This window comes from Salmo salar, chromosome ssa28 (assembly GCF_905237065.1).
Source record: "Salmo salar chromosome ssa28, Ssal_v3.1, whole genome shotgun sequence".
In the NCBI taxonomy this organism is placed as follows: Eukaryota; Metazoa; Chordata; class Actinopteri; order Salmoniformes; family Salmonidae; genus Salmo; species Salmo salar.
In genome coordinates this window covers 29,104,972-29,128,650 of record NC_059469.1, presented here as the reverse complement: position 1 = coordinate 29,128,650, position 23,679 = coordinate 29,104,972, and the positions used below count along the sequence as shown (strand labels likewise).

The window sequence follows — 23,679 nt, the reverse complement described above, 5'->3', positions numbered from 1 at the left end:
GAATGCTGTTAATTGACTACAGCTCAGCATTTAAAACCATAGTACCCTCCAAACTCGTCATTAAGCTCGAGACCCTGGGTCTCGACCCCACCCTGTGCAACTGGGTCCTGGACTTTCTGATGGACCGCCCCCAAGTGGTGAGGGTAGGAAACAACATCTCCACCCCGCTGATCCTCAACACTGCGCCCCCACAAGGGTGCGTTCTCAGCCCTCTCCTGTACTCCCTCTTCACCCATGACTGCGTGGCCATGCACGCCTCCAACTCAAATCATCAAGTTTGCAGACGACACTACAGTGGTAGGCTTGATTACCAACAACAACGAGATGGCCTACAGGGAGGAGGTGAGGGCCCACGGAGTGTGGTGTCAGGAAAATAACCTCACACAACAAAGGAGATGATCGTGGACTTAAGGAAACAGCAGAGGGATCACCCCCCTATCCACATTGACGGGACAGTAGTGGAGAAGGTGGAAAGTTAAGTTCCTCGGCATACACGTCACGGACAAACGGAAATGGTCCACCCACACAGACAGCGTGGTGAAGAAGGCGAAATTTGGCTTTTCACCGAAAACACTCAAACTTTTACAGATGCACAATCGAGAGCATCCTGTCGGGCTGTATCACCGCCTGGTACGGCAACTGCTCTGCCCACAACCGTAAGGCTCTCCAGAGGGTAGTGAGGTCTGCACAACATATCACCGAGGGCAAACTACCTGCCCTGCAGGACACCTACACCACCCGATGTCACAGGAAGGCCAAAAAGATCATCAAGGACAACAACCACTCGAGCCACTGACGGTTCACCCCGTTACCATTCAGAAGACTAGATCAGTACAGGTGCATCAAAGCTGGAACCGAGAGACTGAAAAACAGCTTCTATCTCAAGGCCATCAGACTGTTAAACAGCCATCACTAACATTGAGTGGCTGCTGTCAACATACTGACTCAAATCTCTAGCCACTTTAATAATTAATAATTGGATGTAATAAAATGTATCACTAGTCACTTTAAACAATGCCACTTTATATAAATGATTACATACCCTACATTACTCATCTCATATGTGTATACTGTACTCTATGCCATCTACTGCATCTTGCTTATGCCGCACAGCCATCACTCATCCATATATTTATATGTACATATTCTTATTCATCCCTTTACACTTGTGTGTGTATAAGGTAGTTGTTGTCAAATTGTTGGATTACTTGTTAGATATTACTGCACTGTCGGAACTAGAAGCGCAAGCATTTCGCTACACTCGCATTAACATCTGCTAACCATGTGTATGTGACCAATAAAATTTGATTTGGAAATAATCACAAAATGAATGACGGTGGTGTTTGTTTTGAAGCCAGAAAGACATCCACATAAAAAAAATCGAATTTTGTCAATGTGGGTGTCAGGGGGGAAAATGGAGTCCCTAGATGGGTGTCAGGGATGAAGCGGCAGTATTATCATAAGGAGACGTGTACTTGGAAAATGGAGGAGGAATGGAGGGAAAGAGGGAGAAGAGGTCTAAAAGAGTGAGGGAAGAAGAGGGTGAGCTTGAGTCGGATAAAAATGGTGGAAAAGGGGAGATGGTTTGTTAAAGAAGAATGTTAGAAAGTGTAAGCAGAGGGAGCTGAAGACAGGAGGAGAAATAGAAGTGATTTTTTTACCATTATTTTACCAGGTAAGTTGACTGAGAACACATTCTCATTTACAGCAACGACCTGGGGAATAGTTTCAGGGGATAGGAGGGGGATGAATGAGCCAATTGTAAGCTGGGGATGATTAGGTGGCCGTGATGGTATGAGGGCCAGATTGGGAATTTAGCCAGGACACCAGGGTTAACACCCCTACTCTTACAATAAGTGCAATGGGATCTTTAATGACCTCCGAGAGTCAGGACACCCATTTAACGTCCCATCCAAAAGACAACACCCTACACAGAGCAGTTTCCCCAATCACAGCCCTGGGGCATTGGGATATTTTTTAGACCAGAGGAAAGAGTGCTTCCTACTGGCCCTCCTACACCACTTCCAGCAGCATCTGGTCTCCCATCCAGGGACTGACCAGGACCAACCTTGCTTATCTTCAGAAGCCAGCCAGCAGTGGTATGCAGGGTGGTATGCTGCTGACCATGAGGGTTAAGTATCGGAGGTAGTAGGTGAGGTAAAGTCATCGGAGACTGAGGTATGCACAGAGGATCAGGTTGAAGAAGAGTCTGACAGTAGGAGTAAAGTTTATGGAAAAAGTGGACTCTTGCTTTTTGGCTGGTACATTTGTGGTTTCATGGTGGGTGAAAAAAAGAGTTGGGTCATGTGGAATCGGTGAGGGTAACTAGAAGTGGTCTAGTGATAATTGTTTGTGTTTCTATTGGGCAGAGGAAGAATGAGCTCGAAGTAAAATAAACGGGGGCAAGAAAAGTGAATTGTTTCGTTCTCAAGAAAAGGGCACCAATGAAAGGAGTGATAACTGGGGTAGCAGTAGATATAAACGTTGACCAGCTGAGGGCAAAGATTCCCGGTGTATGTGTAACAGTACTGCTTCCGTCCCTCTCCTCGCCCCTACCTGGGCTCGAACCAGGGACCCTCTGCACACATCGACAACAGTCACCCTTGATGCACCGTTATCCATCGTTCCACAAAAGTCGTGGCCCTTGCAGAGCAAGGGAAACAACTACTTCAAGTCTCAGAGCGAGTGACGTCACCAATTGAAAAGCTATTAGTGCGCACCCCGCTAACTAGCTAGCCATTTCACACCGGTTACATATGTGATGCTCGTCGTTTGATGCGATGCAGACTGGGTGGCGAGAGTGGGGAAACAGAAGAGTCATTGTCTGTTATTTTGAGTTTTGAAGTTGAGTCTTTGCCTGACAAAGTGAAGTTAGGATATATAAGTTATCCTGTACGAGCGTATGTGCCGAATACATTACGTTGTTACAGGTGTCAAGTTTATGGGCATGTGGCAGCAGTGTGTAGGAGGGAGGGTCCCAGGTGTGAGAAGTGTGCAGAAGGGCGTGAGACAAAGGAATGTGTAGTATTGGGGAAAGTAGTGGTATGTGATAATTGTAGGGGTGCCCATGGAGCTGGGGATCATAAATGTCCCGTGTGAGAGAGGCAGGTTGAGGTTTCCAGGGTTAGAGTAGAGCAGAAGTTGTCAAATGCTGAGGCAGTGAAGAAAGTAGAGTTAGATGGGTTAAGGGGGAGGAGTGGTGAGAGTAGTAGAGATATATCAGTATAGAGGGATAGGCCAAAAAGTGAAATAAGTTTCAGTAAGATCTGACTTTTTCTGTTTCTCAACAATGCACTCTGTTCAATATCAAAGGTAAGAAAATAAAACATCCAGAATAGGATCTTAAAAAGCACAGATCAGACATCTAAAAATAAAAACTAATTTAAAACAAATCTAAGAATAAAAACACATAGGTAGTGGTGGGTAAGCCATCCTACTCAAATTCTACTCAAATGTACTGTATTTGTAAATGTACATCAGCAGTTGTCAAAGTGCTTAACAGTTACAGTAGTTACCTAGCCTAAACCCCACCGAGCAAGAAATGCAGAGGCAGAAGCAAAGTAGTGAGGAAAAACTCCCTTAAAGGCAGGAACCTAGAAAGAAACCTAGAGAGGAACCAGGCTCCGATTGGTGGCCAGGCAGAGATTTAAGAGTACATGCGGCCATGTAGGAAGTACAGAATAATGTACATACTCTCCCAATATCACCTGCAGTTAGAATGCATCAGTTTGTGTGTCCATAAAACCAGGGTACAGTCTACTCACTACAGTCCCTATAATACAAAACCGGTCAGTTTAAACCAAAAATGTCATTTATGGAAGAGAACTTTGTAAATGAATAGGGTTAAGGGTTTTAAAAGCTTTTGTTAAAGTATGTAAGTATTTGATTAACTAATCTGTCTGTCTGGATGCTGGTCAGAAAAGTCCCCATAGTCTCTCTTGTGGAGAGGACAATCCTGGTGTTATGGGATAAATGAGGAACAGAGGTAATGACGTTTCCATTGTGTCTTTAGACTCCTGGCTCAAGTGGTGCTACCATATAATTAAATGATAACATTTACATTACATTTACATTACATTTAAGTCATTTAGCAGACGCTCTTATCCAGAGCGACTTACAAATTGGTGCATTCACCTTATGATATCCAGTGGAACAACCACTTTACAATAGTGCATCTAAATCTTTTAAGGGGGGGGGTTAGAAGGATTACTTTATCCTATCCTAGGTATTCCGTAAAGAGGTGGGGTTTCAGGTGTCTCCGGAAGGTGGTGATTGACTCCGCTGTCCTGGCGTCGTGAGGGAGCTTGTTCCACCATTGGGGTGCCAGAGCAGCGAACAGTTTTGACTGGGCTGAGCGGGAACTGTGCTTCCTCAGAGGTAGGGGGGGCCAGCAGTCCAGAGGTGGATGAACGCAGTGCCCTTGTTTGGGTGTAGGGCCTGATCAGAGCCTGAAGGTATGGAGGTGCCGTTCCCTTCACAGCTCTGTAGGCAATCACCATGGTCTTGTAGCGGATGCGAGCTTCAACTGGAAGCCAGTGGAGAGAGCGGAGGAGCGGGGTGACGTGAGAGAATTTGGGAAGGTTGAACACCAGACGGGCTGCGGCGTTCTGGATGAGTTGTAGGGGTTTAATGGCACAGGCAGGGAGCCCAGCCAACAGTGAGTTGCAGTAATCCAGACAGGAGATGACAAGTGCCTGGATTAGGACCTGCGCCGCTTCCTGTGTGAGGCAGGGTCGTACTCTGCGAATGTTGTAGAGCATGAACCTACAGGATCGGGTCACCGCCTTGATGTTAGTGGAGAACGACAGGGTGTTGTCCAGGATCACGCCAAGGTTCTTAGCACTCTGGGAGGAGGACACAAGGGAGTTGTCAACCGTGATGGCGAGATCATGGAACGGGCAGTCCTTCCCCAGGAGGAAGAGCAGCTCCGTCTTGCCGAGGTTCAGCTTGAGGTGGTGATCCGTCATCCACACTGATATGTCTGACAGACATGCAGAGATGCGATTCGCCGCCTGGTTATCAGAAGGGGGAAAGGAGAAGATGAATTGTGTGTCGTCTGCATAGCAATGATAGGAGAGACCATGTGAGGATATGACAGAGCCAAGTGACTTGGCGTATAGCGAGAATAGGAGAGGGCCTAGAACAGAGCCCTGGGGGACACCAGTGGTGAGAGCGCATGGTGCGGAGACAGATTCTCGCCACGCCACCTGGTAGGAGCGACCTGTCAGGTAGGACGCAATCCAAGCGTGGGCCGCGCCGGAGATGCCCAACTCGGAGAGGGTGGAGAGGAGGATCTGATGGTTCACAGTATCAAAGGCAGCAGATAGGTCTAGAAGGATGAGAGCAGAGGAGAGAGAGTTAGCTTTAGCAGTGCGGAGAGCCTCCGTGACACAGAGAAGAGCAGTCTCAGTTGAATGCCCAGTCTTGAAACCTGACTGATTAGGATCAAGAAGGTCATTCTGAGAGAGATAGCAGGAGAGCTGGCCAAGGATGGCACGTTCAAGAGTTTTGGAGAGAAAAGAAAGAAGGGATACTGGTCTGTAGTTGTTGACATCGGAGGGATCGAGTGTAGGTTTTTTTCAGAAGGGGTGCAACTCTCGCTCTCTTGAAGACGGAAGGGACGTAGCCAGCGGTCAAGGATGAGTTGATGAGCGAGGTGAGGAAGGGGAGAAGGTCTCCGGAAATGGTCTGGAGAAGAGAGGAGGGGATAGGGTCAAGGGGGCAGGTTGTTGGGCGGCCGGCTGTCACAAGACGCGAGATTTCATCTGGAGAGAGAGGGGAGAAAGAGGTCAAAGCACAGGGTAGGGCAGTGTGAGCAGGACCAGCGGTGTCGTTTGACTTAGCAAACGAGGATCGGATATCGTCAACCTTCTTTTCAAAATGGTTGACGAAGTCATCCGCAGAGAGGGAGGAGGGGGGGGAGGGGGAGGAGGATGCAGGAGGGAGGAGAAGGTAGCAAAGAGCTTCCTAGGGTTAGAGGCAGATGCTTGGAATTTAGAGTGGTAGAAAGTGGCTTTAGCAGCAGAGACAGAAGAAGAGAATGTAGAGAGGAGGGAGTGAAAGGATGCCAGGTCCGCAGGGAGGCGAGTTTTCCTCCATTTCCGCTCGGCTGCCCGGAGCCCTGTTCTGTGAGCTCGTAGTGAGTCGTCGAGCCACGGAGCAGGAGGGGAGGACCGAGCCGGCCTGGAGGATAGGGGACAGAGAAAATCAAAGGATGCAGAAAGGGAGGAGAGGAGGGTTGGGGAGGCAGAATCAGGAGATAGGTTGGAGAAGGTTTGAGCAGAGGGAAGAGATGATAGGATGGAAGAGGAGAGAGTAGCGGGAGAGAGAGAGCGAAGGTTGGGACGGCGCAATACCATCCGAGTAGGGGCAGAGTGAGAAGTGTTGGATGAGAGCAAGAGGGAAAAGGATACAAGGTAGTGGTCGGAGATTTGGAGGGGAGTTGCAATGAGATTAGTGGAAGAACAGCATCTAGTAAAGATGAGGTCAAGCGTATTGCCTGCCTTGTGAGTAGGGGGGGAAGGTGAGAGGGTGAGGTCAAAAGAGGAGAGGAGTGGAAAGAAGGAGGCAGAGAGGAATGAGTCAAAGGTAGACGTGGGGAGGTTAAAGTCACCCAGAACTGTGAGAGGTGAGCCATCCTCAGGAAAGGAACTTATCAAGGCGTCAAGCTCATTGATGAACTCTCCAAGGGAACCTGGAGGGCGATAAATGATAAGGATGTTAAGCTTGAAAGGGCTGGTAACTGTGACAGCATGGAATTCAAATGAGGAGATAGACAGATGGGTCAGGGGAGAAAGAGAGAATGTCCACTTGGGAGAGATGAGGATTCCAGTGCCACCACCCCGCTGGCTCGATGCTCTAGGGGTATGCGAGAACACGTGGGCAGACGAAGAGAGAGCAGTAGGAGTAGCAGTGTTATCTGTGGTAATCCATGTTTCCGTCAGCGCCAGGAAGTCTAGGGACTGGAGGGTAGCATAGGCTGAGATGAACTCAGCCTTGTTGGCTGCAGACCGGCAGTTCCAGAGGCTGCCGGAGACCTGGAACTCCACGTGGGTCGTGCGCGCTGGGACCACCAGGTTAGAGTGGCAGCGGCCACGCGGTGTGAAGCGTTTGTATGGCCTGTGCAGAGGGGAGAGAACAGGGATAGACAGACACATAGTTGACAAGCTACAGAAGTGTTGTTTCTTGTATTATTGTCTCGTGTCTTTAGAGAACTGTTTCACTTTGATATCCTTTTTCTTCTGTCCTGATTTTCTCTTTCTTTTCTTCTGTTAACTAGATATTCTTTTATAACAATTGAACAGAAATGTAATAAGTATTAAAGTTCAAATGCCCATCCCTAGAATTGACCACACCACTGCCTCAACTGTAATTAGGCTTTTTCGGTCATGAAAAGTGCCATAGAAGTTAAAATAATCATGTGTATATTATGTGGGCTACATCTCTACCTGACAAAGAACAATGGATAAACATCCTTTCTCTGGGCTCTACCTCATTTATTTTCAAAAAGTAACCATGTACAAAATAAAGTTAAACATTTGGGCTTAGTTAATGATTGATGCCTTAATAGGCCACTACATCAATGGAATTTACCATTGAACAGATTCCCAGATTTCAGACAGTACCTTTAACCAAGAGCAGTGACCTGAGGGGTATGTCTTCTTAATATTATATCTTTCAACTAACACATTTTACACAAAGAATTTTTACATGTCCTCAGTCATTATGAATATTCTTTCTGTGAGTTCGCAGATGTCTTTTTAGACTTGATGCTAACTTCAAGTGAGTTCCACACAAATGACATTGCACTCCCTCACCTCTATGAGTCCTCAAATGAACTGTCAGGTTTCCCTTCAGACCGAAGCATCTGCCACATTCATTACAGCGATGAGGTTTCTCCTCGGTGTGAGTCATCATATGCTTTGACAGGCTTCCATTCTCACCAAAACATTTGCCACATTCTTTGCACCAAAATGGTTTCTCCCCAGTGTGAATCCTCATATGCTTTTTCAGGTTTGACCTGGAGAAAAAGGCTTTGCTACATTCTTTACACCGATGCGATTTCTGTTCCGTGTGCTTTTTCTGATGAAATTTCAGACCACCTTTAGTCGTCAAGCATCTTCCGCACACATCACATTTAAAAGCCCCCCCTCTATGAACACCCATATGATTTTCCAGGTTCTCTTTGTGAAAGAAACATTTGCCACATTCGGTGCAGCAATGTTGTCTCTCCTCCGTGTGACGCTTCATGTGCCTGGTCAGGTAGCAGTTCAGGGTGAAACACTGTCCACACGTGTCACACATGTATGGTCTCTCATCACTGTGCCGATTCCGCCGATGCCTCATCAGACTACGTGCTGCCGTAAAGCATTTTCCACACACGTCACATTTTAGATCAGGCAATCCACTGGTTTCTTTTCTTGGTCTCTCTTCACTGTGATGATTTTGCTGATGCCTTTTCAGATTCGCTGCTGTCGCCGAGAATTTCCCGCACACGTCACATTTCAGATCAGGCGACTCAGCGGTGTGTTTCCTTGGCCGTCCTCTTCCCCTCTTTGACCTTGACAGTGGTATTCTGCTCACCACTCCAACCACTTTTTCATTATCACCGTCTGGGTTTACATCAGAGTGGGTCTGATAGTCACTGGTTGATTGGGACTCTCTGTTGCTCTCGTCTTCTGATTCTGTTTGGTTCTCAACCGTTATGATGTTGATAGAGTCCCATATAGACTCTACGGCATCAGATTCCACCGGCCCCAGATTGGCGCTCCATTCCTGCTCACAGTGCTGCTGGTCACAGTTAACCCCCTCTTCAGTAAGAGTGAGTTGCTGGAGGTCTGGAGGGAAGAAAGAGCAAAATTAAAACACTGAAAAGTGACAAGAAATGGGGATACTACCTACCTTTGACTGATTATTGGACTGAACACACGATGAATCCCAGTAAAATATAATATGCTTACACTTTCAGAAACAGATTAGATACAATTTAATACAAAATGACCTAAAATATAGATTATGAATAACAGTTTTTGCTGTGAAATTGGTAGCCTCTAGCACACTCAGACGAGAGTGCTCTGAAATCGGAGTAGATAGCCAGAGTGAATTTATGAACGCACCCTGAGTCAGTCATCTTCTACATGTGGCCGTGTCACTTAGAAATTAATACTTCCTGCAAAGACGTTGGGAAACGCGAGACGTCCGGCATCTAAATTGGCGAGGGAACTCCTTACACAAAAAGTGGTTTAAATATTGTTATGAATATTCTCTGGTTATCGGAGTTCCACCTGCAATTCGAAACAGGTGTGTATAAGACACCCAGTGCCTTCCGAATCCAAAATGAAGAAAGATTTGCCAAGTAGAGGCTGGTTGAAAATATGTTTACCAGTTTAGCTATGCCGCTGGAGGTTCGATATAGATTCTGAATGCACTGTAAGTATAGGCAAAGTATTCAGACCCCTTGACTTTTTCCACATTTTGTTACATTACAGCCTTATTCTAAAATTGATTAAATATTTGTTTTTCTCATAAATCTACACACAATACCCCATAATGACAAAGCGAAAACAAGTTTTTATACATTTTTACAAACTTAAACAGAAATACCTTATTTACATAAGTATTCAGACCCTTTGCTATGAGACTTTGAAATTGAGCTCAGGTGCATCCTGTTTCCATTGATCATCCTTGAGCTGTTTCAACAACTTGATTGGAGTCCACCTGTGGTAAATTCAATTGATTGGACATGATATGGAAAGGCGCACACCTGTCTATATAATAAAGTCCCAAGTTGACAATGAGCAAAAACCAAGCCACGAGGTCGAAGGAATTGCTCGTAGAGCTCAGAGACAGGATTGTGTCGAGGCACAGATCTGGAAAAGGGTACCAAAACATTTCTGCAGCATTGAAGGTCCCCAATAACACAGTGGCCTTCATCATTCTTAAATGGAAGAAGTTTGGAACCACCAAGACTCTTCCTAGAGCTGGCCGCCCAGCCAAACTTAGCAATCGGGGGAGAAGGACCTTGGTCAGGGAGGTGACCAAGAACCCGATGGTCACTGACAGAGCTCCAGAGTTCCTTTGAACCTTCCAGAAGGACAACCATCTCTGCACCACTCCACCAAATCAGGCCTTTATGGTAGTGGCCAGATGGAAGCCACTCCTCAGTAAAAGGCACATAACAGCCCATTCGGAATTTTCCAAAAGACACCTAAAGACTCTCAAACCATGAGCAACAAGATTCTCTGGTCTGATGAAACCAAGATTGAACTCTTTGGCCTGAATGCCAAGCGTTACGTCTGGAGGAAACCTAGCAACATCCCTACGGTGAAGCGTGGTGGTGTCATACCCAAGAAGACTTGAGGCTGTTATCGCTGCCAAAGGTGCTTCAACAATTAGTGAGTAAATGGTCTGAATATTTATGCAAAATGTTTTTGGTTTGTAATACATTTCTAAAAACCTGTTCTTGCTTTGTCATTATGGTGTATTGTGTGTAGATTGAGGTAGAAAAATGTTTTACTACATTTTAAAATAAGGCTGTAACATCACAAAATGTTGAAAAAGTCAAGGGGTCTGAATACTTTCCGAATGCTTTGTATACAGTGTTGGGGGAGGTATTCTGAAATATAGTTTAACAAGCTACCAATTACATCACACTGGAAGACGTTAAAACTACACTAAAGCAATCCTTAAGAGGAATACACTGTATTTTGTTACTTTGTTACTGTTTAAGTTACTTTGAAAAAGTAGTTCACTACATCAAACTGACCTCATAAAAAAACGGTAATATCTATATCTAAAATGTCATATAATACAAAGTTAAGAAACATGACTACAAGAACAGATGGTAACAGTGTAATAAGATCTGTGTGAGACAGAAAGTGAGTGTTATTCCAGGTGAAGCTGGTTGAGAGAATGCCAAGATTATGCAAAGCTGTCATCAAGGCTACTTTGAAGAATCTCAAATATAAAACATATTTTGATTTGTTGAACACTTTTTTGGGGTTACTACATGATTCCATAGTTATTTCATAGTTTTGATGTCTTCACTATTATTCCACAATGTAGAAAATAGTAAAAATAAAGAAAAACCCTGGAATGAGTAGGTGTGGAAAACTTTTGACTGGTACTGTACAGTTTGGGATTCCTCCTCTGTAAACGTCATGTGCCCGATGACCTGCGAGTGGAGAAGGAGAGTCATTTCATACAAGCACATTTGTTTCCACCTCTCCTCGCCTCTTCTCCTTGACTACCTTTTACCTTTTTGAAAAAGAGGCAAGGAGAGGATGGAGGAGGAGACGCGAGGAGACAAGTAACCAACTGAGAATCTCCCTTATATTTTGGGATTCCTCTTCTGTAAATGTAATTTGCCTGATAGACAAAGCTTTGCTTGTCTTTGCTAGTGGACAAAGTCTCATTTCATACAAGCCAATTTGTTTCCACTTTTCTTCTCGTCACCTTGATTTATTAATGGGGCTTGTGAAGCAAGAGTCCCCACTTTAAATCTTAGACATACTTCGGACATATTATTATTCGTTAGCGCGCTACTCCTGTTACACCGTTTAAGCTAGAAACGCTGTTCAAACTTGCAGACTGGTCTGGATTGAGTTGCTTGTATACAACTTTTTGATATCTTTCATACTTTTCAAACTATTAAGCTTTTTGTCCTCAATCCACTTTCATGGGATTTCCTCAGCATTCTAAAGGGCCCATTGTGACATCATGACTCCCAACATTCTATTCTATGCAACTTTTGACATCTGTTTTTTTACCACTTTTCAACAAGTTAGTGTATGAAATATTAATTCAATCTACTTATCTGCTATTCAAATCTGAAATCTGAACAAAATTACACACACTTATATATATATATATATATATATACACACACAAAAGTATTTGGACACCACTTCAAATTAGTGGATTCAGCTATTTCAGCCACACCCGTTGCTGACAGGTGTATAAAATTGAGCACTCAACCATGCAATCTCCATAGACAAACATTGGCAGTAGAATGGCCTTACTGAAGAGCTCAGTGACTTTCAACATGACACCATCATAGGACGCCACCTTTCCAACAAGTCAGCTTGTAAAATTTCTGCCCTGCTAGTTTCCATTGCTGAGCAGCCGCACACAAGGCTAAGATCACATTGCGCAATGAAAAGCGTCAGCTGGAGTAGTGTAAAGCGCACCGCCATTGGACTCTGAGCAGTGGAAACACGTTCTCTGGAGTGATGAATCTCACTTCACAATCTGGCAGTCCGACGGACGAATCTAGGTTTGGCGGATGCCAGGAAAACGCTACCTGCCCCAATGTATAGTGCCAACGGTAAAGTTTGGTGGAGGAGGAATAGTGTTCTGGGGCTGTTTTTCATGTTTCAGGCTAGGCCCCTTAATTCAAGTGAAGGGAAATCTTAATGCTACAGCATACAATGACATTCAAGACGATTCTGTGCTTCCAACTTTGTGGCAACAGTTTGGGAAAAGCCCTTTCCTGTTTCAGCATGACAATGCACCCGTGCACAAAGTGATGTCCATAAAGAAATGGTGTGGAAGAACTTGACTGGCCTGCACAGAGCCCTGACCTCAATCCCATCGAACACCTTTGGGATGAATTGGAACTCACTAATGCTTGTGGCTCACTATTGTAAAGTGGTTGTTCCACTGGATATCATAAGGTGAATGCACCAATTTGTAAGTCGCTCTGGATAAGAGCGTCTGCTAAATGAGTCCACGCAGCAATGTTCCAACATCTAGTGGAGAACCTTCCCAGAGGAGTGGAGGCTGTTATAGCAGCAAAGGGGGACCAACTCCATATTAATGCCTATAATTTTGGAATGAGCTGTTCGACGAGCAGGTGTCCACATACACTAAATTACCAAAAGTATCTACCGATCAAATGATAGTTAGTATTCTACTCTGCGCCAGCGACTTTTCCTCCAACGTTTTGTAAACAACTGAAAGTTTGACCATTTTCCCAGCACTTGAGACAAACACTTTGAGGGTATGACATCTTGGTCTACTTCTCTGCTATTTAAATCTGGAATCAGAACAGAATTATCTTCTACCAATCAAAAGTTACAGCTGTTTGTCAGAGTTTAGAGTGAAAAAAAGTAGCTAGATAACATCAACTAACAGCTCTCATGTCTCAAATGGAGATGTTGCTATGGATACTCACACACGCAAGGGAGTGCATGGGGCAGCGCAGGGAGTGAGAGACAGAGAAAATCAGCTATGGATACTAATGGAGGAAGTTACTGTATTTCTAATTTTGGATTGCGCAATCAGGCACAGGTAGGGGCTTCCGGATCCAAATGTGACTCCTTAGCCCAGGGCTAAAGCTTAGCCCAGGGCTAAAGCTTAGCCCAGGGTTAACAAATGCTTGTGTGAACACGGGATAAACTAGCTCAGGGCCAGTCATGCTGATGACACACTAGCAATTTTTGGAGGGAATGTTACTGAGCAATGTTGCTGGCAATGGAGTGGGGTATGAGAGTTCATAATTTCATAATAAACCATATATGAACTTAAAACTAAATTTCCCCATTTATTTACTCATCCCCTATAGCTTGATGTTGCCTGCCACATCTGTACTGGAATTTATCAGCTAACAAACAAAAAACAAAGAGGTGTTGCCCCTGCCATCCACCCAACTAGTCCTCGATCATTACTCAGTTTCATTACATTAGACATAAGAGTCACTGGATGAAAGCGTCTTCTGTACGGGGGAGTTTTGTTAAGAGCCCCGATGCTCAGTCTGAATATTAACGAGCATCGCTTGCCGTACGGTTTTGGAAGCATAAGGACCTTATCTTTCATATCAGTGAGAAAAGAAAAAAGGTTAAATTGATATACACCTTTAAGGTTTCCACATGGCCATATTTCCATGTTACAGCGCATGTTTACCGAAAACAGACCGAAGACAGAGTGTACTAGCTGTGATAATTAGCCACCTGCATCTCCGAACACATGTGTAAACTGAAGACGGACGCCACAAACGTGCTGTTACTGAAATATACTGTTGGCTGCAAGTGTGTTAAAACTGTGTACACTAAGTGTGTATTTTGCATTTGTGAAATTATTTTGATGTGATATGAAAGTAGTGGGATTTATGTTTTTAGAACCATACCACAATTGAGAATCGATTAACTTTTAGATGGAGTAATTGGATGTTTCCAGAGCCAATTCTCTTTTAAACAGAACATGTACGGTCCTTGGAAAATAAAGAGTAAGGTTAGACTCCTTTAGTCCATTATTGGGCTTACTGCCAGTCAAGTCAAGACAATGAAGACATAAGGACAATTACATTTTTATTTTACCAGGTAAGTTGACTGAGAACATGTTCTCATTTACAGCAACAACCTGCGGAATAGTTACACGGGAGAGGGGAATGAATGAGCCAATTGGAAGCTGGGGATGATTAGGTGGCCATGATGGTATGAAGGCCAGATTGGAAATTTAGCGAGGACACTGGAGGTTAACAACCCTACTCTTACGATGACTTGATTTAGCAAATGCTTTACTTCACAGTTCTAAGCTAGGAAGTGTAAATGGTATTCATCCAGCTAGACAGCTAGTTTAACATACAAAAAAACGAATCTAAAACAAAATGTAAAAACTACATGGCTAGCTAGCGAGCGAATTAGCCTGTTTGTCACATTGACGTAGGACTATAAACAAAATCTGTGGAGATTTTAGAATGTAAATCTTTGTGGGGAAAACAACTTAAAAAAAAAAAATTGATGCATGCCAGTAAAACTACTACACAACACTAAACAATACATGAATTACACTATAACGGTGACCAAAAGCTGTTCAAACAGCAGAGCTTTCTTTTCAGCACAATGGAGTGAATCCTTACCACCGCTACACCTGGCTATCAGAGGAGCCTTGTCCGGCAGCGAAAGTTAATTCAGCCTCATTTACGGCCTTTTAAAAAAACATCTTATATGGCTGACTTGCTTAAACAAATGTGGTCTCTATGACAATTGAGATGTACAAATATGACATAAGGGAACGATGAGCGGATAAGAAGCGATCCGTAATTTCGATTAAGACTTTTGAATTGTACAGCGACATAATTCAGAACATGGGATGTTCTAACAGTATTCTCCCTGTCCACCAAGTCAGAACCATGGGATAAATAAAGGGGGCATATAAGCAGACAATGAAAGATCTTACAATATTTGTTGATGCTCTCTAAAACAGGCTCTCTAAAACAGGCTATAGACTACATGTGCACAACCAAGTCAGAATAGTAGGCTAAGTTCTGAGGGGGAACGGGACCAAATGATTAGGGTGAGGCACATGGGCTAACAGCTTACTACACAATGTACAATTAGTATTACTTTCTTAGCTACAGTATACATACCTCCCTGGCATATTACATAATTTATTCAGCAGCATACAAGACATTAATTGGAAAGGGGGATACCTAGTCAGTTGTACAACTGAATGCATTCAACTGAAATGTGTCTTCCGCATTTAACCCAACCCCTCTGAATCAGAGAGGTGCAGGGGGCTGCCATAATCAACAACCACGTCTTCGGCGCCCGGGGAACAGTGGGTTAACTGCCTTGCTCGGAGATTCGATCCAGCAACCTTTCGGTTACTGGTCCAACACTAACCACTAAGCCGCCCCAGCGACAGGTGTGCTGTTCTCACTTGAACAGGAAGGTGGCGCAGCGGTCCTTCTTGCAGGCACATTTTGTCATGAAACTGGCATTCTCTGGATTTATGGTGTTTTAAAGACATCTAGGAACTCGGAAAAAACAAGCTCGAATCACGAAGTCAGTGATCTTCAAGTCGGAGATCTAGAAAGAGGCTTGAGTTCACGACTTTTTGGATGACCGTTCAAAACATAATTTTCCAAGTCTGAGCTCATTTTTTTCCCCCCCAGAGTTCCCCGTTGTCTTGAACTCACTGAAATCTGAGATTTCCTAGTTTTGAGTTTCCAGTTGTTTGGAACGCAGAAGAAGTCATGCTGGCTTGACAGTATGGCCAATGTATTCAACCTTTTCTGGCCCATGGTGATGCGTGTGAATGTTAATCCTTTTAAGCTAGGAAAAGCCCAGACTTGGACCACACACCCTCTCCACCGAATAGCAGGCAGGGGAAGCTAAATAGGGAGTGCTTAGCATCGCTTGCAGTTAGCCACTGATTCTTTCCAAACCACTCATTGTTGAATTTGCAATTTCCGACTTGTGTAATGTTTATGTCCAATGGCCGATGAGCACCGATACATTTTATCTATTATTTCTCTTCATATGACAAGGATTAAAAAGGATTTGCCAGTAGATTGTCGATGTGATTCATGATGATGACTGCTTGTCTAGCTTGCTAGCTAAGATTTTATAAGTATGATGTTGACATGATCAGTCCAATCAAAGCTACGGTAGATATAACGTGAATTGACTTCAATTTATCTGTGGCCAATCCAATAACCTTGCGCCTTCTTGGATGGGCACTTCTAATGTAACTCTATTATGGTAGCAGCCAAGTGGGCTTGAACTTTCAAGCTCTGTAGATTTTGCGGTGACGCAGTGTCCACGAGTGACACTGAGCCAATCACGGCACAACTAGAGAAGATTAAACACCTACGCTCTGTATTTTCCTGCTGGCTGACCCTACATCACAGAAAGCACTGAGCTAGGCTGAAACACCTGCATTTTGGAGCGGCCTTACTCAAGAAAGCAAAAAGAGAACGTTTGTATGCTGCTTTATTAACTCAAAACATTTTTTACATTGTTTGCAAACTGATGTGACACATATTAATGTCAAAATAACATGCAAAACAGGCAACAAGTAAACAAAAAATATATATATATATATATATTCGGGAAGTATTCAGACCCCTTGACTTTTTCCACATTGTTACATTACAACCTTATTCTAAAAGGGATTAAATTGTTTTTCCATAATCTGCACACAATACCCCATACCGACAAAGCAAAAACAGTTACATTTTTTTGCTAATTTATTCCAAATAAAAAACGGAAATATCACATTTACATAAGTATTCAGACCCTTTAATCAGTACTTTGTTGAAGCACCTTTCGCAGCGATTACAGCCTGTATTTGAGGAGTTTCTCCCATTCTTCTCTGCAGATCCTCTCAAGCTCTGTAAGGTTGGATGGGGAGCGTTGCTGCACAGCTATTTTCAGGTCTCTCCAGAGATGTTCGATCGGGTTCAAGTCCGGGCTCCAACTGAGCCTTCCCTGTGGCTCAGTTGGTAGAGCATGGTGTTTGCAACGCCAGCATGGTGTGTGCAACGCCAGGGTTGTGGGTTTGATTCCCACGGGGGGCCAGTACAAAAAAATTAATTATACAAAAACAAATAAAAATGCATGAAATAAAATGTATGTATTCACTACTGTAAGTCGCTCTGGATAAGAGCGTCTGCTAAATGACGTAAATGACTGGGCCACTCAAGGATTCAGAGACTTGTCCCGAAGCCACTCCTGCCTTGTCTTGGCTGCGTGCTTAGGGTCATTGTCCTGTTGGAAGGTGAACCTTTGCCCCAGTCTGAGGTTCTGAGCGCTCTGGAGCAGGTTCCTCAACGATCTCTCTGTACTTTGCTCCATTCATCTTTGCCTCGATCCGGTCTAGTCTCCCAGTCCTTGCCGCTGAAAAACATCCCCACAGCATGATGCTGCCACCCCCATGCTTCACCATAGGGATGGGGCCCCGTTTCCTTCAGACGTGATGCTTGGCATTCAGGCCAGAGTTCAATCTTGGTTTCATCAGTCCAGAGAATCTTGTTTCTCATGGTCTGAGAGTCTTTAGGTGCCTTTTAGTACTCTCCAAGCAATCTGTAATTTATTTTACCGATTCGCCACTTCCGTCTGGCCACTCTACCATAAAGGCCTAATTGGTGGAGTGCTGCAGAGATGCTTGTTATTCTGGAAGGTTCTCCCATCTCCACAGACAAACTCTAGAGCCCTGTCAAGTGACCATCAGGTTTTTGGTCACCTCCCTGACCAAGGCCCTTCTCCCTCGATTGCTCAGTTTGGCCAGGCGGCCAGCTCTAGGAAGAGTCTTGGTGGTTCCAAACTTATTCCATTTAAGAATAATGGAGGCCACTGTGTTCTTAGGGACCTTCAAAGCTACAGACATTTTTTGTACCCTTCTCCAGATCTGTGCCTCGACACAATCCTGTCTCTGAGATCGACGAGCAAGTCCTTCGACCTCATGGCTTGGTTTTTCCTCTGACATGCACGGTCAACTGTGGGACCTTATAAAGAGAGGTGTGTGCCTTTCCAAATCATGTAACGTAACAAAATATAGAAAAATTCAAGGGGTCTGAATACTTTCCGAATGCAAGTGTGTGTGTGTGTGTGTGTATGTATATATATATATTTATTTTGAGTCCCACCTGTTTAGCTAAAGAAAAAAAAAAGAAATATATATATTTTTTTTTTCTTTTTTTTTTCTTTAGCTAAACAGGTGGGACTCAAAACTGGTGTGGTTCTGCCCCACCTGACGAGTCGCCACTGAACAAAGCCTAATGCATGGCTGGCTACTACTGCCTGAATTTATTCCAGACACCGATTTAGATGAAGGTAGGTTAATTCTAACCACATTTATCCAGACACATATTTAGATGAAGGTAATTACATTTGTAATTTTATGTTCTAATGATCTGTTGTTTAGTAAACATGCCTGGGTGAGAATAAATAATATTAGCAAGCATGGGCTTGGATCACGACATTATGACAGACTTCGTCAGCAATGGAATAATTATATGGACAGACAAAGTAGGCCACTTTCTGAATTTAGACAAACTTAGAGAGTATGGAATCTTGATTTTCAAATCATTACACTTTTTCCATTACCACAAAAATACTTTTAAAGAGCTAAAACAAGAGTCACAATTTTAGTTGATGTAATTACCTTTGACCTTTTTCAAAAAGAGGAGAGAACCACAGCAGAGAAGTGTTGCCATATTCTTGGTTTTCCCGCAAATTGGGGTACTTTAAAAAGGATATCATGGGTGACAATGTATTGGTCGCGGGTTGCTGGTTTTTGGGCTATTTCTAAGTTGCACCGCGGCTGCCATGGCATTTCTCTTTAAAAGAAATGTATATTTCACTGTGACCTGCTGCTTCCTGTCAGGTGTGAGTGGGTGACGGGGAGGGCCGGAGGGGCGTGTCTGTTGAGAGAGAACTACAGCTATTGGCTGAGTCACATGAGCATGAGGAGAATGCGCGCACCTCATGACAACTTTTTACCAGTTGTAAATAGGCTATTTAGATTGTCATTACGGAGACATCTATTTTCAACCCTTTTTCCGTAAATCATATTAATACGCTAGAACTGATGCACATCAAGAAATAGTGCAGACAAAGTACTGGAAAACGAGTTTGGGCGCACTAGAGCGCATTAAACAAATCTGCTAGGAGGTGGTTTAAACTGCAGTCGAATGTTGACATTACTGGAAAAGGGTATCAAATCAAATGTTATTAGTCACATGCGCCGAATACAACAGGTGTAGTAGACCTTACAGTGAAATTCTTGCTTACAAGGCCCTAACCAACAATGCCGTTTAAAAATACAAATAATAAGAAATAAAAGGAACAAGTAATTAAAGAGCTAAATGTTTTATGCATGCTAAGTTTTTGGGGGCTGCACGAGTGGAAATTTGAAATGGAAGTTATGGCACTCCCTCGTGTGGTTCTTTTTATTTGTTAAGTCCTCAATGAAACTGACATTAAAATGTGGAAAGAGATACATTTGCCTTTGTTGGCCATCAAGTAAACTATTAATTTATATGCCATTGTAGGCTACCATTTGATACAATAAATGTTGAAATGACGATATCAATGGCTTCATTGTAAATACATTTGTGCCACTTGTGTAGCATACATAGAGCTGCCAAACCAATTTAATAAGTAGCCTAATAACTTCAGTTTATTGTTGTTGTAGCCTTATGTTATTATGCCAATTTTAATGGACGTTTAATGAATTAAATTGGAAGTTATCAAAGTTCTATCGCAACTGCCGATCAGTTGCTAGAACGCATTAGATTGAGTCAGATTAGACTACAGGGAGAAAAATAAATGAAAGTATATTCACTTCATATTTACTTGACCAGGCAAGTCAGTTAAGAACAAATTCTTATTTACAATGACGGCCTACCAAAAGTCAAATGGCCTCCTGCGGGGACGGGGGATGGGATAAAAAAAATAAAAAAATATAATATAAATATAGGACAAAACACACATCACGAAAAGAGACAACACTACATAAAGAGAGACCTAAGACAACAACATTGCAAGGCAGCAACAGATGACAACACAGCATGTTAGCAACATATTATTCATATTTAATTCAGAGATTGAAATTATGACCCCATCCTCAGTAGCCTATTCCAGCAGGCTACTGGGAAACACAAGCACTTCTTACCTCGAAATCGCCTCGCTATTCATGTGGAATAAATGAGTCTGTTAATTTGAACTAAGCAAGCTGCTAGATCATTCAATTTACATCAGGCCTACAGCTCGTCTAGGCTACTGTAGATCATCTAAAATTAGATCTAGGCCTATCAGGGGCTATAGGATACCATTTATAATGGTTTTTAGTCTCAACATCTGGCACATAAGAGCACAACTGCAGCAAAATAGTCTAACATTAGTTTATGTTCATCCAAGTTTTTCTTGTTCAGAGACTGAGATACTCTGTCCAACTTTCATCACTCAAACTCTCCTGTCAGATTTATCTATAGTTATGCACGTGCGCAAAGGGGATTTATTTACAATTATAAACCTGGTTCAGCCCTGAATACTGCTTGGCTGAAAGCCAAAGTAAATCAGACCATATACCACAGGTATGACAAAAAAACTTTTGACGGTTCTAATTAATTACTTGGGTAAACAGTTTATTATAGCAGTAAGGAACCCTTGGGGTCGTTGGTATATGGCCAATGGCTGTATCCGAGCACTCCTTGTTGCGTCATGAAATAACAGCCCTTAAATAATGATGAATAGATCCACCATTGAGCACAATAACAACACTTGTTACAGAATATTTTACATAGAAATAACATCTGTCAGACTGGCCATATACCATACTCCCTTGTGCCTTAATCATAGCAGTCATACATTGACGGAACATTTTTTGGCAAGTTTAAATCAGGGTGTGCAATAACATTTGCCTAGGTTGGTTCATGCCTTTTGGGGAGGTTTGGGCTCGAAATTTTTGCTACACCTGGCAACCCTGCGGAGATGAAACGCGAGGAAATGAGCAAAACATTTGAGATTCTCCCACTGTCAGTATATGGCTAATTTATGTGGTACGCAAATCCTCAAAAATTGGGCTAAATGTCAAATGAAAATCAAATAGAGATATATATATATAGTCACAAACCTGCTAATCTATGCAACTTTATCTCTGGTTTGAAAACCAAATCCAGGATTCTTCGTAAACGTTCATTCGCCCGTCTCAAACGGCAGATTTCTTCCTGGTGCTCTGCTATCGTTTTTTTAACTGCCACGGATATCTCCACAGGAACTGCGATTAATTTTTCGTTGAGGAACAGATTAAGCAGCTGTAGTTTGTACATGTTAGGAAGGAAAGGGATGAGATGGAGAAGTTTTTTTTTTGCAGCAAGATTCGCTAACTACGGTCGGACACAAGGCTGCTGCTGCTTCTATGGTATCATGGCGGTCCGCAAACAATCGTTTGAGTGCATGCCGCCCCCTACTGTGCTGGAATGTACGATCAATCATGATCTCCTCAATTCTGTTCCATCATGAAAATAAAATTCAAAACCAAATAAATCCCTCTTCTAACACACCCTCCCCCAAACCCGCTAAACTTGATATATATCAGGCTGAAACACTCCACCGTTCAGATTGTTCAGCATGTCAACAATCATTTCAACAGTAACATCTGTAGGCCGTCATTGTAAATAAGAATTTGTTCTTAACTGACTTGCCGAGTTAAATAAAAAATTCAAAAATATTTTACCCCAATATCTCTTTTGCCATCTCCACAATAATCTTCAACCTGGCGTTTCTGCTTTCCACAACCCAAGTCGTATTGATAAGCTTACCAATAAAAGCTATGAAGTCAACTTGATTCATTATCAAAGTGTCCTTTGACACCGCATATTCATGAGCACAAGATTTCTGAACAGGCCTCGAAACCATGCCAGGACCATCAGAAGCACCACCCCCGACAGTAGGGTCGGCTCATCAAGTTAAATCCAATATTTTCATATTGGACATGCATATTGCACCATACAAAATGATCTGTAGGTTACTTTGTTTCGCAGTAAAATGGGGTCCATTCTACTCAGGAGCACTTCTAGTTTCCAAATCTACAGAGTTTACACTCAGAGGAACATTCTACAAACAAACAATATACAGTTGAAGTCGGAAGTTTACATACACTTAGGTTGGAGTCATTAAAACTCGTTTTTCAACCACTCCACAAATTTCTTGTTAAAAAACTATCGTTTTGGCAAGTTGGTTAGGACATCTACTTTGTTTATGACACAAGTAATTTTTCCAACAATTGTTTAAAGATTATTTCACTTATAATTCACTGTCACAATTCCAGTAGGTCAGAAGTTTACATACACTAATTTGACTGTGCCTTTAAGTAGCCTACTGTATACATCACATAAAAGTATAGCACTGTACAGAAAAAAACTATAAATTGTGTCCGTAAAACCAGGGTCCAGTCTACTCACTAGAGTCCCTAGAATACAAAAGAGTTTGAACAAAAAGCTAGGTCAAAGGAAGTGTTGCTGGTCTTTTGTATTTGTATTCATTATGGATCCTCTTGGCAACAGCTACTGGGGTCCGGCAAAATTAAGGCAGTTATGCAATTTTAAAAACATTACAATACATTCATTACAGAATTCACAGCTGTGGTCAAACAGCTTAAAGTGGGGCTTAATGAAAACGTTAAGCTTTGACCCCCTGCTAGCACAGGGGGTCAATGTTCGAGTGCGGAGGTGTCAGAGAAGAGTCCAAAGTGTAAAACTGTACATGATTAGAGATGACGTAGCCCTCCATACCTCTCCCTTCGCTGAAGACTGGAGCCCTCCTCACCTCTCCCTGCCCTAAAGTATTTTCCCCATTCATTTGCAAGAGCGGTTTTCACAAATCAGACACAAGATGTGTGTTTCAGGCCCTATTCAGGTGATTGATGTCATAGAATGGTGCAGTGTGTATTGTGTAATATTTTCATGGAAAACCTACCTTGAATTTACAAGCTGAGTCCACTCTAAAGACCATATCATACAGTGCCGTGAAAAAGTATTTGCCCCCATTCAGATTCTCTATTTTTGCATATTTTTTATTGAATGTTATCAGATCTTCAACCAAAACCTAATTTTAGATAAAGGGAACCTGAGTTTACAAATAACAATAAAAATAAAAATTATTTAACAAAGTCATGCATCACCCAATTCCCCTGTGTGAAAAAGAAATTGCCTTCTTCCACTCAATAACTGGTTGTGTCACCTTTAGCTGCAATGACTGCAACCAAATACTTCCTGCAGTTGTTGATCAGTCTCTCACATCGCTGTGGAGGAATTTTGGCCCACTCTTGCATGCATTTTTATTCTTTATTTATTTAAAAAAAAATTGTATTTTAGTAAATACTTTAACACTTATTTTTCTTAAAACTGCATTGTTGCTAAAGGCCTTATAAGCACTTTACTGTAAGGTCTAC

At 42.8% G+C, this 23,679-nt stretch overlaps 1 protein-coding gene across 1 annotated transcript; it reads right to left on the bottom strand.

Moving 5' to 3' along the window:
• Positions 1-7,243: 7,243 nt before the first annotated feature.
• LOC106589830 (zinc finger protein OZF) lies at positions 7,244-21,674 on the bottom strand. The gene is made up of 2 exons (XM_014180215.2): positions 21,361-21,674; positions 7,244-8,837 (listed from the first exon to the last, which is right to left on the bottom strand). Exons 1-2 carry the CDS (start codon positions 21,554-21,556, stop codon positions 7,717-7,719), a joined length of 1,317 nt encoding a protein of 438 aa, XP_014035690.1. The 5' UTR covers positions 21,557-21,674; the 3' UTR covers positions 7,244-7,716.
• Positions 21,675-23,679: the final 2,005 nt, after the last annotated feature.